Genomic DNA, 13954 nt, shown 5'->3' with positions numbered 1-13954 from the left:
CGGGCCCACCTCACTTGGGATTGCCAGAGGCTCTAGCATTCGCATTTGCACTGTGTAAAAGCATTTGGCACTAGGTTCCTAATTCTGTGTTCATGGTGTTAATTATTCATGAAGGGAACTGTGGGGAAACTACTAATTTCTGTAAATTACTGGACTGCTTTCTTTGATTTTTTTAACTCTTCCTCTTTTTGTTGGCAATTCAGAGTCAATACGGTTCTAACTTATCTCTGTAAAAATAGTTTAAAAAATACAGATAAAGACCAGGTTGCTTCTTACCTCATCCAGCTACCTCTGTTTGGGGGTAGGGACCATAGTGTGAGGTGAACAATTTCATCCTGCTTTCCGTGGGTAGCAGTTTGCCCCGCAAGTTTATTAAATAGTCTGTACTTGGGGCGCCTAGGTGGCTCAGTGATTTAAAGCCTCTGCCTTCGGCTCAGGTCATGATCCCAGGGTCTTGGGATGGAGCCCCACATCGGCTCTCTGCTCAGCAGGGAGCCTGCTTCCTCCTCTCTGCCTGCTTCTCTCCCTACTTGTGATCTGTCTGTCAAATAAATAAAATCTTTAAAAAATAATAATAATAAATAAATAGTCTGTACTTTATCCACAAATTTAAAACGCTTCCTTTTTATGTTGATTTCCTGTATATAATGGGACTGTGTAGTTTTCCTGTCCCACTGATCAAGTCTGTGGGTTCTGCACTGTTCTGGTTCCCACAGAACTGCGCTGGTGGACGCATATTGGAAGGAAAGCTCTCCCCAGCCTTTTGTTTCTTTCTAATGATAGTTGTTTCTGAATAAGAATAGGCTGTCAGTTCAGAGTAAGGGAGGATGGGTGGTGAAGACTTACTCTCCCTGCCTCCCAGAAGGCCTCCACCCACATGTAGGCAGCTGCCTGTCTGTCTGGCCCACATGCACCTTTTTGTTTTTCCTAACTCAAACGATACACTAAATACGCAAAAATTTGAATTCCTAGAAGTAGGATCTTTGAGTTAATGGGTATTTTTATTTGGTAGGCATTCCAGAATGCCCTACAAACCCCTTGGTTATTTTATTTATTTATTTATTTTTAATTTCTTGACTACTTTTGTTAATCCACATGTAGATAAAACTGAATATTATCTTTTAAAGTGGCATTTTATTGAATTTCTGGATTAATTTGGTGGAAGACTTTCTTTACAACATTGAGTCTTCCCATCTAACCCGGACTACCATAATGCCTACTCCTACTTAGGCTCTCTCTATTTTGGTGACGTGGTAATTTTAAGAGACATGTGAGATGTATATCCAACTTAATAGGGCTTAAATACTTTTGAAGGAGTAATAGTTTTAAGCAGAACTATCTCTGCTTTTGAGATACTGTTATTTGTACTAATGATGTTAAGTTCCTAAAAACTTAGTTTCTCCCATTGGAAAATATGGTCTTTTTTTGTTTGTTTTTTAAGATTTTATTTATTTATTTGACAGAGAGAGAGAGAGATCTCAAGTAGGCAGAGAGAGGCAGGGAGGCAGGCTCCCTGCTATGCAGAAAGCCCAGTGCGGGGCTCCATCCTAGGACCCTGAGATCATGACCTGAGCTGAAGGCAAAGGCTTAACCCACTGACCCACCCAGGTGCCCCTGGTCTTTTTTTTTTTTTTTTTTTTTTTTTTTTTTTTTTTTTTTTAAGATTTTGTCTATTTATTTGAAAGAGAGAGCACAGCCTGGGGGAGGGACATAGGCAGAAGGAGAAACAGACTCCCTGCTGAGCAGGGACCCTGATGGGGGGATCCATCCCAGGACCCTGAGATCATGCATGACCTGAGCCAAAGGCAGACGCTTAACTGAGCCTCATGAAAATACGGTCTGTTTTATTCTATATTTTTTAGGAACAGAAATCTGAAAAAAATGCAACTTAACTAACCCTATTGGTGGAATTGTACTCGTAAGCACACATAAGTCCTCATGAGTAAATTAGTTAAACAAAAATGTGAAGTTCTGACTTTTTCTTGCAGGATATTAATGCCCATGCCTGTGTTACCGGTAAGCCCATCAGTCAGGGCGGGATTCACGGGCGGATCTCTGCTACTGGCCGAGGAGTCTTCCATGGGATTGAAAATTTCATCAACGAAGCTTCTTACATGAGTATTTTAGGAATGACACCAGGGTTTGGAGATAAAACATTTGTTGTTCAGGTAAAAATGTTTGTTCTCTTAATAACTGATACACATAAAGTAAGTTTTTCAGTGTTTTTAGATTTGCAGTTTTTAAAAGGTCATTCTGTTGAATCTCTTAAGTGTTAGAGTGGATGTTTCCAGAGTAATATGCACTTGATGATTCATGTGACTAGAACCACGTTCAGTGTCTTGCAGATACATATGAAACTGTCACCATCTTCTTTTGGTCAATATTTAAATTGAAATTGTTTTCAGAAGGGGAAAGGTTTGCACAATGACCCAGATTTTAACTTTCATGAAGAATTTGCTTAGTATTTGGTTATTTTACTGAGTGCAATCTAAATTAAGTTAAATGCTACTTTAGAGTAGAATTTGTATTTCTCCCAGTTAGTGACTTTAGTACTAATTTTTACAACCATAAGACATGTGGTCATCAGGGACTGAGGACTTGGAGTGTGACTGACACTACGGCCATTTCTTTACAAGGCTGCACCCACCTGAACTTCTTCAGGACTCACTGTCACAAATAACAGAGGATGGGGCTCCACATTCTTAAAGAGAAACTGTTGCTGAAGGGAAGCCATCTAGTACATTGTTTCTTGTGGCAAAAGGGTTTCGAGAATGACTTCTAAACGAAGAGAATGTGTCTTGGTCAAAATATGACTCTTACTATCTGTATTAAAACCTTGGTTTTTGTGTCATGTGTAATTGTTCTTTATAGGGATTTGGTAATGTGGGGCTGCACTCTATGAGATACTTACATCGTTTTGGTGCTAAATGTGTGGGTGTCGGTGAGTCTGACGGGAGCATATGGAATCCAGATGGTATTGACCCAAAGGAACTGGAAGACTTCAAATTGGTATGTTAATCTAACATCTGAACAGTCTGGCTACCCTGAGTATTATGAAGTTGAAATAAGCCCTATTAAAATCTATTCCCATTATTTACTTTTTAAAATGTAACCCAAAGAGCTCTCAGTAGATGTGTCTTCATATCATGGGCGCTAATCATAAACACTGAAACCGTGGTGCACACGCCATTAATTCTGACTCCTCAACCAATTGCAGCAACATGGATCAATCCTGGGCTTCCCCAAGGCAAAGCCCTATGAAGGGAGCATCTTAGAAGCCGACTGTGACATCCTGATCCCTGCTGCCAGTGAGAAGCAGCTGACCAAGTCCAATGCACCCCGAGTCAAAGCCAAGGTGAGAGCCTGGTGGAACTGGGACCTTGAAGCATGGAATGACCCTGAGGGTCACAGAAAAGCTCTTAACTGGCTTTCCTCCTTTTTTTTTTTTAACTGCTTTATTGGGCTATAATTCATATACCATCATACCATACAGTTCACCCAAGTGTAAAATTTAATGGCTTTGTATATACACAGAGCTGTGCAGCTGTCCATCACCACGGGGTTTCCTCTTAAACCAAACTTCCAAAAAGCAGTTAAGGAAATAGAAAGGTGAAAAATAGTTTTATATGCTTTATTTATAGAACAAAATAACTCTTACTAATTAAATTTAAACTGGAGTTCTGCCCACACACACACCCCCTCGTGGACCCGGTGGAGGGAGTCAATGATGTTGCTGGCATTTCTGTATGTCCTGACTCTCTCGCAGATTATTGCTGAGGGTGCCAACGGGCCGACAACTCCAGAGGCTGATAAGATCTTCCTGGAGAGGAACATTATGGTGATTCCCGTAAGTCATCCATTTTTGCCAGGTTTTATATGCACTTGGAATCCTGACTCTCTTCTGCGATGAACTAGGGAGGGAAAAGGGTTATCCTGAATTTCCCAAACTATACTGAATTTTTTATCCTTATTTCGCTTTAAAGAAAATAAAGTAGAAGCCTGGTTAGTGTATTTAAAAAAAAAAAAAAAACTGTCAATTTCCACTTTGACCTGAACATTTTCTTCCAACTTCAGGCTCTTTCTTGTATATATTAGTCTGCTTAAGAATCCAGTTATATAAATAATGTATATTGTGCTAGAAATGTGAATTCTGACTTGAACTCTAAGCTTTTCTATAATTTCTAACCTTGTGCATTTCAAATGTCCCTTGCTGCTTTACTCAGAAAGCTCATAGAAAGAATGTGTGCTTAGGTTATCAGTGCGTGAGCTTGGGGTCTATACCAGAAGATTATTTGCAAGAGGAAGTGAATGTGGATTTGTGATGCATTTAAACTTTTGTCAAAAGCACTTAAGAAATTCAGGTTAGCTGAAACAAGACTGCCCTTAGCTAGTAGGAGAAGGAATGCTGATCTTCTGGTGAGGCACATTTTGGGCAATCCAGTGGTTGGTGGAGAACATGCTCTAACCAAAGCTGATCAAGTGCTTGTTGGTTAATACACCAAAAAAGTTACTTTTTTCTCAAAAGGGAAAAAACCTCTAGTAAATTGGAAAGGATGTTTGTTAAATTTAAGTGTGAAATTCCTGATATAATCTAAGGTATATTTGGGAAGTTTAAAGCTTAATCTGCGTTAATACTAAAATGGAGCTCTGATGGCCGCCGAAAGCGTTTACTAAAGCCATCATCTGCTCACTTCTTTGGTGTCTTCCCTGTATTTCTGTGTATAGGATCTCTACTTGAATGCTGGAGGAGTGACTGTGTCTTACTTTGAGTGGCTGAAGAATCTAAATCATGTCAGCTATGGCCGTTTGACCTTCAAATATGAAAGGGATTCTAACTACCACTTGCTCAGTGAGTTCTGATGCCCTTCCTGGTTCAGATCATCTGTGGGGCCTGCTAAAAGGCTGAAAAAAGCTTATATTTAAAAAGGACTAATTTCCTTTTTGTAATCCCAGAGAACTTAATCTCAGAATAGGAAATTATATTATTGTCTCATGAGTCTTAGGACCAAAAATACGTGATTTCTTTATGGGTAGTCAACCTATTAACTCTCTCAAATAAATTTCTATCCAGATGTTTATTCTATGCTGTAATGTTCCCCTAACATTATCTACAAGTTAGTAAGTAGAAAGAGTTTCCTTTTAATAAACCAGGAACTCCTGTTGATACTCACTCATTTTGATATCTGGTTGCTCTCAGTTAAGGCCTTTCTAGTGTCAAGAATTTTGGAGTCTTCTGATGAGAATGCAGTTTTTCTTTGACTAGAGTAGGCTCCAGAGTTAACGGTCTCATTTCATCCAGCTGAAGTAAGACCAAGACCTCCAGCTGAGCTTCACTCAGCCCACTCTGAGAATCTGGGTGAAGTGTTCCATTCATTTCCGTTTCTTTTTCCCTCAGCATTTTCTTTTTAACAGAGCCAAGGAAAAACCCTGGTAATGGGTGTTACGGAAACAGCACTGACCTAAATTCACATTTATAGGAATCTGGCAGAGTTCTAAGTGATTAACCCATTTATGGCATTAGTTTTGAAGTCTTTTTTTTTTTTTTTAAGATTTTATTTATTTATTTGAGAGAAAGAGTGGGGAACAAATGGAGGGCAGAGGGAGGGGGAGAAGCAGGCTCCCTGCTGAGCAGGGAACCCAATGTGGGCTCTGTCCTAAGATCCTGGGATTATGACCTGAGCCAAAGGCGGATGCTTAACGAACTGAGTCACCCAGGAGCCGCCAAGGCTTCTAAACTCCAGTAGTTTCTGGGTTGTGGATATAGTTTGAAACTACTTCTGGTTCTTCTTCTTCCTTCCCCCCCCCCCCCCCTACTAGCAGTATTTTAACTTCACCTCTTGGCTTTCTGCAGTGTCTGTTCAAGAGAGCTTGGAAAGAAAATTTGGAAAGCATGGTGGAACTATTCCCATTGTACCCACAGCCGAGTTCCAAGACAGGATATCGGTGAGTGTGCTGTGACAGGCCCACACTCTCCACACACAGCCCCCTCTTCTGTAGTCCCAGGCAGAGGGATCGGGGTTACGGTTGGTCGGCAGCATGGCAGTAATGACGATCTGTGTGTGCTTTGTACAGTCCTCTCTCCTTACATGCTAAACACTGAGTAAGAATTACAGTTTAAAATAAATATTTAATGGCTCTTCTGGTCTTGAAAAACTTAAGCTTTACACAAAACAGGAACTAAAAAGTTAGCATGAAATTGAGCTATATGAAAAATTGAAATTGTTATGTGGACATGAACAAGCGTGAAAGGAAGCAGGTAGAAAAGGTATCTGAGTGTATTAACTGTTGACGGGACCGAGTAAGAGCACACACACGTCACAAGGAGAGCATCGTCCCTGGTAAAGGGCAGAGACATGAAAAACAAAGTCATAGGAAAAAAGAAAATGTTCATTCTCACTGTTAAAGAAATACAAATTAAAATAAGTTTTCTTTAGTGTATTAAACTAGCAAAAACCATCCATGGATCTTACATTCACTGCGTCTGGGGAAACAGTGTACCTCTATTTTGATGATGTGGAAAATTGGTGCAGCTCTTTGGAAAAGTTGAAGAGCTATGACAGTTTTCCTGCCCATGGGCACCGTCATAACATCCCCTCTGGGAATTTACCTGGTTGATCCTGAGAAAATCATTCTAAAGGAGAGGAATGACGCCACACATGGTGACGTCATTGGAACAGTGTTCGCAGTCAGGTTTTTAAATTAGGTATGATTTAACCATCTACATGCACATGGCTGGGAAATGGCCAAGTTATAATAAATACATCTTTATATGAACTATTTAGTCATGGAAAGTAATATAAGGTGAGATTGCAACATGGAAGGAAAGTTAGGGTTTTCTTTTGAAGAAGAGAAGGTGCTTTGCCACTCTGGGTATTAACCATTGCCCTAAAAGCCTTCCCCTTTCCCAGAGCTGTGTCTCAGTTCTGGTCCCTATGCCTGCAGTGCCCTGACCCACTCCCTGCCTGAGTACCCCAGCCCTGAAGGTCCCACTGCGTGCAGGAATTGCACACGTCCTTCATCACACGTGTCCCTGCACTGCCAGGACTTGTTACTGCCCTTAGATGGGCTCCCTACTCCTCCCTGTGGCTGCCTGTGTCCTGGTACTGAAGCCTCGGAAGGGACTATAGGAGGAGGACAGCCAGTTAGGAAGGCAGCCATGATGACTTGCTTTTTATTCTATTTAATTGTATTTTATTTTTAAGATTGATTGATTTATTTGACAGACAGAGAAATCACAAATAGGCGGGGGGGGGGGGGGGGGGGGGGGGGAATCAGGTTCCCTGCTGAGCAGAGAACCTGATGCAGGGCTTGATCCCAGGACCCTGAGATCATGACCTGAGCCGAAGGCAGAGGCTTAACCCACTGAGCCACCCAGGTGCCCCATTATCCTTTTTTTAAAATAATCTGCCCAGTGTGTTGGGATCAGAATTTCCAAATGCTTTCAGTGCTTCAGATGTTGAACTGAATTGCTATTTCTCATCTCTTACTATTATAGGAGTCTTGTGGTATTGGTTTAAAAAACGGTTTTTATTCCAGCCCCTTCCATCCCGCTCCCCATTCCCCAGCCAAGCTCTGCCAGGACTTATATCATTGACCACCACCCCACCCCCACTCCTCAGTCCTCTCGTTGTCTGACTTAAAAACTCCACACTGCATCATTAAGTCGTGCCCTCTTCTTGTTTTGCCTCAGCGTACCCCCTTGCTAACACCTGAACCCTGATGAAACCCGATTCTGCTCCCCCCCACACCGTCCCCTCTGGGCTGGAGGCCCTGCCCACTGCTTCATCCTGACCCGAACCTCAAGTCTACAGCTGGCACTGCCTGGCAGTTGACCTGCCTCTCCCTGTTCACTTTCTCATTCTCTTCTCCCCCACGTTCCAGCACATGACCCAGGATCTGTCCACAGAAGAGACTTCCTGGCCCCCGGCGCTTAGCGCCAGCACACTGTCTCTTGTCGCCTCTCCTCTGGTTCCAGAGTAGCTCTGGGTACCTCCATCTAAGCCCAGTGGCCTGTTTTCATCCCCCGGAAATGGCGCTGCATTCCCTTCTCTCCCGCATCGGCAGTCATTCCTGACAGTGTGCTTAATGCAGTCTTTAAAAAATTCAATCTCAGTCCCAGTTCCTCTTCCAAACTTGATTCTTGCCATTTTATTTCGCTCATACCAGACATCCTTGAGAGTTGTGTGTGCTGTCTCCATGTGCTGACGCCCACCACTCCTCCAAAACTGTTCTTGTCCAGATGACCGGTGGTATCAGGCCCTGTCACACCCGTGGTCGATTTTCTGTCCTCCTCTTCCTTCGCTGATCAGCAGCTGTTGTCACAGGTGATCATTCCCCCTGAAATAGTTTCTTCTCTTAGTTTCCAAGACCCTATACCCTCACTGATATCTTCCTGCTTCCCCAGCCATTCCTGCACATTTGCCATCTTCTGTTCTCATGACCTCTCCGTGCTCTTCGTGGTGGGAGGCCTCAGGCCCTGGATCACTTCAGTGTCTGAATTCAGAATTTTAGTGATCTGGGGCACCTGGGTGGCCTTCGGCTCAGGTCATGATCTCAGGTCCTGGGATCGAGCCCCGCATCAGGCTCTCTGCTCAGCAGGGAGCCTGCTTCCTCCTCTCTCTCTCTGCCTGCCTCTCTGCCTACTTATGATCTCTCTGTCAAATAAATAAATAAAATCTTTTTAAAAAATTAAATTAAATTAAATTTAAAAAAAAAAGAATTTTAGTGATCTCCCTCAGTTCTGGTTTTAAGTCCACAAATAGGCTGACTCCCTCCACCAGAATATCAACTCCATGAGAACAGAGAATTGTCATTATTTTGTTTTCTGCTCTGCCCCTAGTGCCTAGAAGAGTGCCTGGTACATGGTAGCTGCTCCATGAATGTTTCACGAGGGAATGAGTGAGTGAGAAAGAGCAGTAATCTCACTTGGAAAGGAAGTTTTTTTTCCTCTTCCTAACTTGATAGGATGGAACAAAGATTGACCCAGATGTTTCTCAGTTGATACAGATTTTACAGATACACACCTTCTGAAGGGACAAGAATGCTGATGAGACGAAGGTCAGCACAGACCCCTGTGGTTGGCGACCACTTTTTAAGTTTTCATCTGGCATAGCCAGATTTGTATTTGACAGCTGGGTAGGACTTACTAGAAAGGGAGCGATCATTAATTGTCCTAAAATTTTAGAAAGCATCTAGAAACTAGATAGAGGAATCTGTTAAAACACACTGACTTATGGAAGTAATTGGCATGGAAAGATGAGCTGACTTGGTGGTCAAAGGCCCTGGGTTATACCCCAGCTCTAAAAATAGCTGTCTGTAACAATGGCCAACTTCTCTGATCATCGGCACTCTCTTTGGTGGAATGAGGGGATAACAAGGAGCTGCTGAGCTCTGTTCAGCTTTCCACATTGGTGGCACTGCTGAGTACGTAGCCAGGATCCTTCTGCAGAGCTGCTGTTGGAGGCGGCCAGACTCCTTTCTGGGCCCCTTGCAGTGTCCCTGTTAGCTGCAGAGCAGAGGTGAGCTGTGAAGTGGACAGTGTAACGTGCTGCTGTGGACCGTCTGCTCTCAGCCGGGCGACTCGTGCTGGATGCACTACTCCCCCCCCACGTTTTCTTGCTGTAAGCTCTTCTGTGTGCATTGTTTTACCGTCTTACTTAATGAGTTAATTATTTGTCAGATATAATGAAAACCAAGCTGTGATTAAAGCACAACTATTTAAGGGCGCTTGGGTGGCTCAGTGGGTTAAGCCTCTGCCTTCGGCTCAGGTCATAATCCCAGCGTCCTGGGATCGAGTCCTGCATCGGGCTCCCTGCTTGTTGGGGAGTCTGCTTCTCCCTCTTGCTCTACCCCACCCCCTGCCTGCACTCTTTCTCATGCTTTCTCTCTCAAATAAATAAACAAAATCTTTTAAAAAAAAACCACACACAACTATTTAAATAGCTATTTAGATACCTTACAGAAAAATTTTTAAAAAGATACAGTATAGGAATTAAATATGTCTTTACCAAAAGACAACACAGTTCTCTCTGGCTGTATACTGATTGAAGAATCCTTTGTGTGGATATAAATGAAGCGTGTCTGTGTGTGGTGGTGGTAAACTTCTCTTCTTTTTCTGCCCAGGGCGCCTCCGAGAAGGACATCGTGCACTCCGGCTTGGCGTACACCATGGAGCGCTCTGCCAGGGTACGTGTGCAGGCGCTCTTGGCGAGTCTGCTCCTGCACGGAGCCCCGCTCGGCCGCGTCCTCCAGGCGGCCAGGCTGTGCGGTCTGTTCACATGTTCTTCAGGAACGTGTAGCAGAAGGCTGGCTTTTTCAGGCTCACCTGATGGGCAGTGTTTCCACTGTCTACAGCATGTTCACCAGCCTCTGGGAAATAGATAACAGCAGGTTAGGCGGGAGTGATGTGTGGTGTCATTACACCACTCTGTTGGGGCTGCAGGGAACTACCTCACAAGGGAATTTGCTGTAAGTAAAAGGATTTTTGACCATTTGGTCCTTATTCAATACCTTAAACACAATTTGAGTCCAGTTTTCCTGATTTCTTCTTGAGTTTAGATTCTGTCCACCTGGCTTTAAGTTGAAGTCGCATAAGCAGACATTAACAGTGGTGCTTGCTGTTAATATTTTTTTAATGTGATATCATTGACATGCCATAAATTCACCCTTTTAAAGTACACAGTCCTAAACTTTATCTTCCCAAGACTGTGTAGCCATCACCACTCGGTCCAGAACATTTTCAGCACCACCCCATTCTTAGTTCTGTAGAATCATCACCAAGTGTAACAGTGAGCTCACTCCAGCTAACAGGATGTCTGACGCACAGAGAGACGGTTCATATTTGAGAGCAACTTCTCACTGCCACCTAATCGGTAACATGTATTAGTCTGGAGAGTTCGTCCTTCCCAATGGGGTTCAGTGGCCAGAGAGTCTCACACTGATGTGGGGGTGGGTTCGCCTCACGGGGCCCATGTGCGCCTTCTGTGTTCATGGCCACGGCCCAGCTGCTGGGGTCGGGGTTGTCTTCACTGTGTTTTCTCTGGCCTTCCAGCAAATCATGCGCACGGCCATGAAGTACAATCTGGGTTTGGATCTGAGAACGGCTGCCTACGTCAACGCCATTGAGAAAGTCTTCAAGGTGTACAATGAAGCCGGTGTGACCTTCACATAGACGGAGTGTGGCTGACCTCTTCACTGCCCTCTTCCCCTCTTCATCTGCAGACCCTTCACAAGTTTACATGTAACCACAGAAATCTCTCTCTCCCCCTCTCTTTCGCGACTTACTAGATAATGGACATCATTCTCAACAAGCAGTCAAAATCAGCCCCTTTGAGAAAAAAGAAATTAAGGTTAGGGGATCATACGTAAGCTGATGAATGTGGAAGTAGAAATTCCCTAGGCCAGAGAGCCATAGAGGTATTTGGCTATTAAATGAAGGTCTCTCCCGTCTGTCTATGCTGCTGTGCTCTGCGGCTACTTCCAGTACGGTCAGAGCTGGGGCCAGGAACACACCTGTTGGCCAAGAGCAGCCAGTTGCTTGCTGCTTCGGCTCTGGACGAGTCTGACACATGCTGGAACTTGGCTGCCTCTGAGCCACGGGTGTGGGGCATTTTCAGAGGGTGGCATGGTCCTCAAGTGAGTTACTGGTATTTTACATCAGCAAAATAACTCAGTTTTACAGATTGCAACAAAAATAAAAGCTGTTTCTCTTTATGCATTTTATTCTCTTAGAATAAAATAAGTACATGCTGCTGTAATAAAACTGCCTTTAATCACTTACCAAGCCTATCCTTGACTCAAGCAGTGAATGCCTATAAACATAATAAATGAAAAAAAGCTAGTATTTTTATAATATAAAACAGTATCATTTATAGCTTATCAATCATGTATTGTTGTCCAGCAAAAAATGAAAAGTCTGATGGAGAATTAAGTTATCTTCATACCTGCAAACGGTGGCGGCTATTTTTGTTAAGACTGTCAGAATTTACTAACTGCAATTATGACATAGAGTCCAAAGAGTACAGTAACCTCCTTCTCATGTTAATTAATTGTTCTCTTTTGAAGATCTACTGTGTTGTCTAATTGAACAATAATTCAAGTAGAGTGTCCCAGAAAAAAACCACTCGGGCTCCCACTTTGGAGTCTAGCTGGCGGCTCCGAGCCCTGCCAATGACCCCGACTCGGCCTGACTTGATGTCCTCTTTGAGAGGCCTGGATTCCGCGCACAGCTTCATTACCACTGGGCTGGAAACAACCTTGGGTTGAGTGTTTTGTTTGGGATTTACTTCGCCAGGGCCTTTTGAACAGTAGTGTCCCAATGGAGTACTAGATATTATTTATGTAAGAATGAGCTTTTTTTTTTTTTTAAACAATATCCTTTCAGAAATTTCTAACTACTTTGTAACTGCATGACTTAACCTGGTGATAAAAGCAGTTATTAAAAGTCTACCTTTTCCAAAGCTTATGCTTCCTGTGTTTCTGTGTTTTCATATTTAAGAGAAACTTTCTCTAAATAATAAAACGAAGTTGGGTTTCTGAAATTTCTGGAACCACTTATATAACATTTCTTTCCACTATATATTATGAGCTGCACAGATTTTATTCTCGAATTCTTTCATGTTTCATTCTGTTAAGCAGTATCAATGGCTGTTCTTGGGGAGGAGGTTCTGGTACTCAAAGCTGATATACCCAGGTAATTTTTAGTGCCTTTTCTAATGAAGGAACTTTTCAGTGATCAGGGATTTGTTTTTAATAATTGATCCACAGCTTGTAACACCTTAAGGCAGAATACTAACCATGGTTGGCAGAACTAGATCCTAGACCTGACTCCACCAGTCACTCACTTAGCTGCCAAATCTGGAGCTCAGCTTCCAGCTGGACTGTCTGTTTTGTCCCAATTCTGTCTAGAACACCTGCGGTTCTGAGCATCAAGTCAGGCAGTAGGTAAAGAAGCCCCCTGACACCAGGGACACAGGGAGCCCTTCCCAGCCTGCTCTGTCTACTTGTACTCCTACCAGGTGTGAAAGGGGGATGGTAAGTCTTCATGGTGGCCTTTGTCTGACAACATTGGGACTATTTGTACATGTTGTTGTTGGTTTTTTTTTTTTAATATTTTTATTCAAGGGAGAGTGAGCGAGAGAGCGAGCACAGCGGGAGAGTGAGGAGGAGAAACAGACTCCCCACTGAGTGGAGAGCCCAATGTGGGGCTCAATCGCAGGACCCTGGGATCATGACCCGAGCCAAAGACAGACACTGAACTAACTGAGCCACACAGGTGCCCCTTTGTAGTGGTTATTTAAAGATTAGGTAGACATTGGTGTTCGTTGCAGATACTCATGTTAGGAAACCTGAATCATGCTTGCTAGCTGTGTAGAGTGCTGGTGTCAACTTTGGTTTCCAGGGGTTTGAATTTGAAAATCCTGGTCAGTTAGTCTTTCAGCTTCACTGAAATTTTCTAGCTTGTTTACTGTTCATAATTTTTTTTTTAAATTACATATAATGCTCTCAAATTAATTGCTTCTGAAATAGCCACAGATGGCTCAGGTGACATGAGCAGAACACTTCACTCTTGCCTGGTGAAGCCCTACACCAGAATGTGTTCTAATTATCCAAGAGTTCGGAGAAGTGAGACGGAAAAGCTTGGTTTTTGGTTTGGGAGGCAATTTTTTGTTTATTTTTTGTCCTTAACAGTGCTTCTGGTAACTCAAATTACTAGGATTGGTGATAGACTTTTTATACAAAAACCTTAGCCTATTAACTTACTAGCTTTAAGTAAATTTGTTATTCCTCCCTGGTACACTTCTCGGCCATCCTGTACGTTCAGACAGTCCAACCATGGCAGAGGAAGGGAGCTACACCTATAGGCCTTGCACAGAGACCCCTGTGAAAGCCTTTTTTGCTTTGTAATATGAGTGTTAGGATTTTTTTCCACAAATTACTTTTATTGTCTCCTTTA

General features: G+C 43.0%; 1 protein-coding gene across 1 annotated transcript in view; it reads left to right on the top strand.

Annotated features, from left to right (window-relative positions):
- Positions 1 to 12458, top strand: part of GLUD1 (glutamate dehydrogenase 1) — a 36630-nt gene extending 24172 nt beyond the window's left edge. The window contains exons 6-13 of the mRNA XM_046026911.1: positions 1989 to 2168; positions 2872 to 3009; positions 3218 to 3355; positions 3767 to 3847; positions 4726 to 4849; positions 5852 to 5943; positions 10123 to 10185; positions 11051 to 12458. Coding sequence (XP_045882867.1) covers positions 1989 to 2168; positions 2872 to 3009; positions 3218 to 3355; positions 3767 to 3847; positions 4726 to 4849; positions 5852 to 5943; positions 10123 to 10185; positions 11051 to 11170 — 936 coding nt within the window. The 3' untranslated portion in view covers positions 11171 to 12458. The remainder of the gene's footprint in view (positions 1 to 1988; positions 2169 to 2871; positions 3010 to 3217; positions 3356 to 3766; positions 3848 to 4725; positions 4850 to 5851; positions 5944 to 10122; positions 10186 to 11050) is intronic.
- The last annotated feature ends 1496 nt before the right edge of the window (positions 12459 to 13954 follow it).

The sequence above is a fragment of the Meles meles genome, chromosome 13 (genome assembly GCF_922984935.1).
Source record: "Meles meles chromosome 13, mMelMel3.1 paternal haplotype, whole genome shotgun sequence".
Lineage (NCBI taxonomy): Eukaryota > Metazoa > Chordata > Mammalia > Carnivora > Mustelidae > Meles > Meles meles.
The sequence above is the reverse complement of the archived record's forward strand: the minus strand, read 5'-3'. Positions and strand labels throughout refer to the sequence as shown.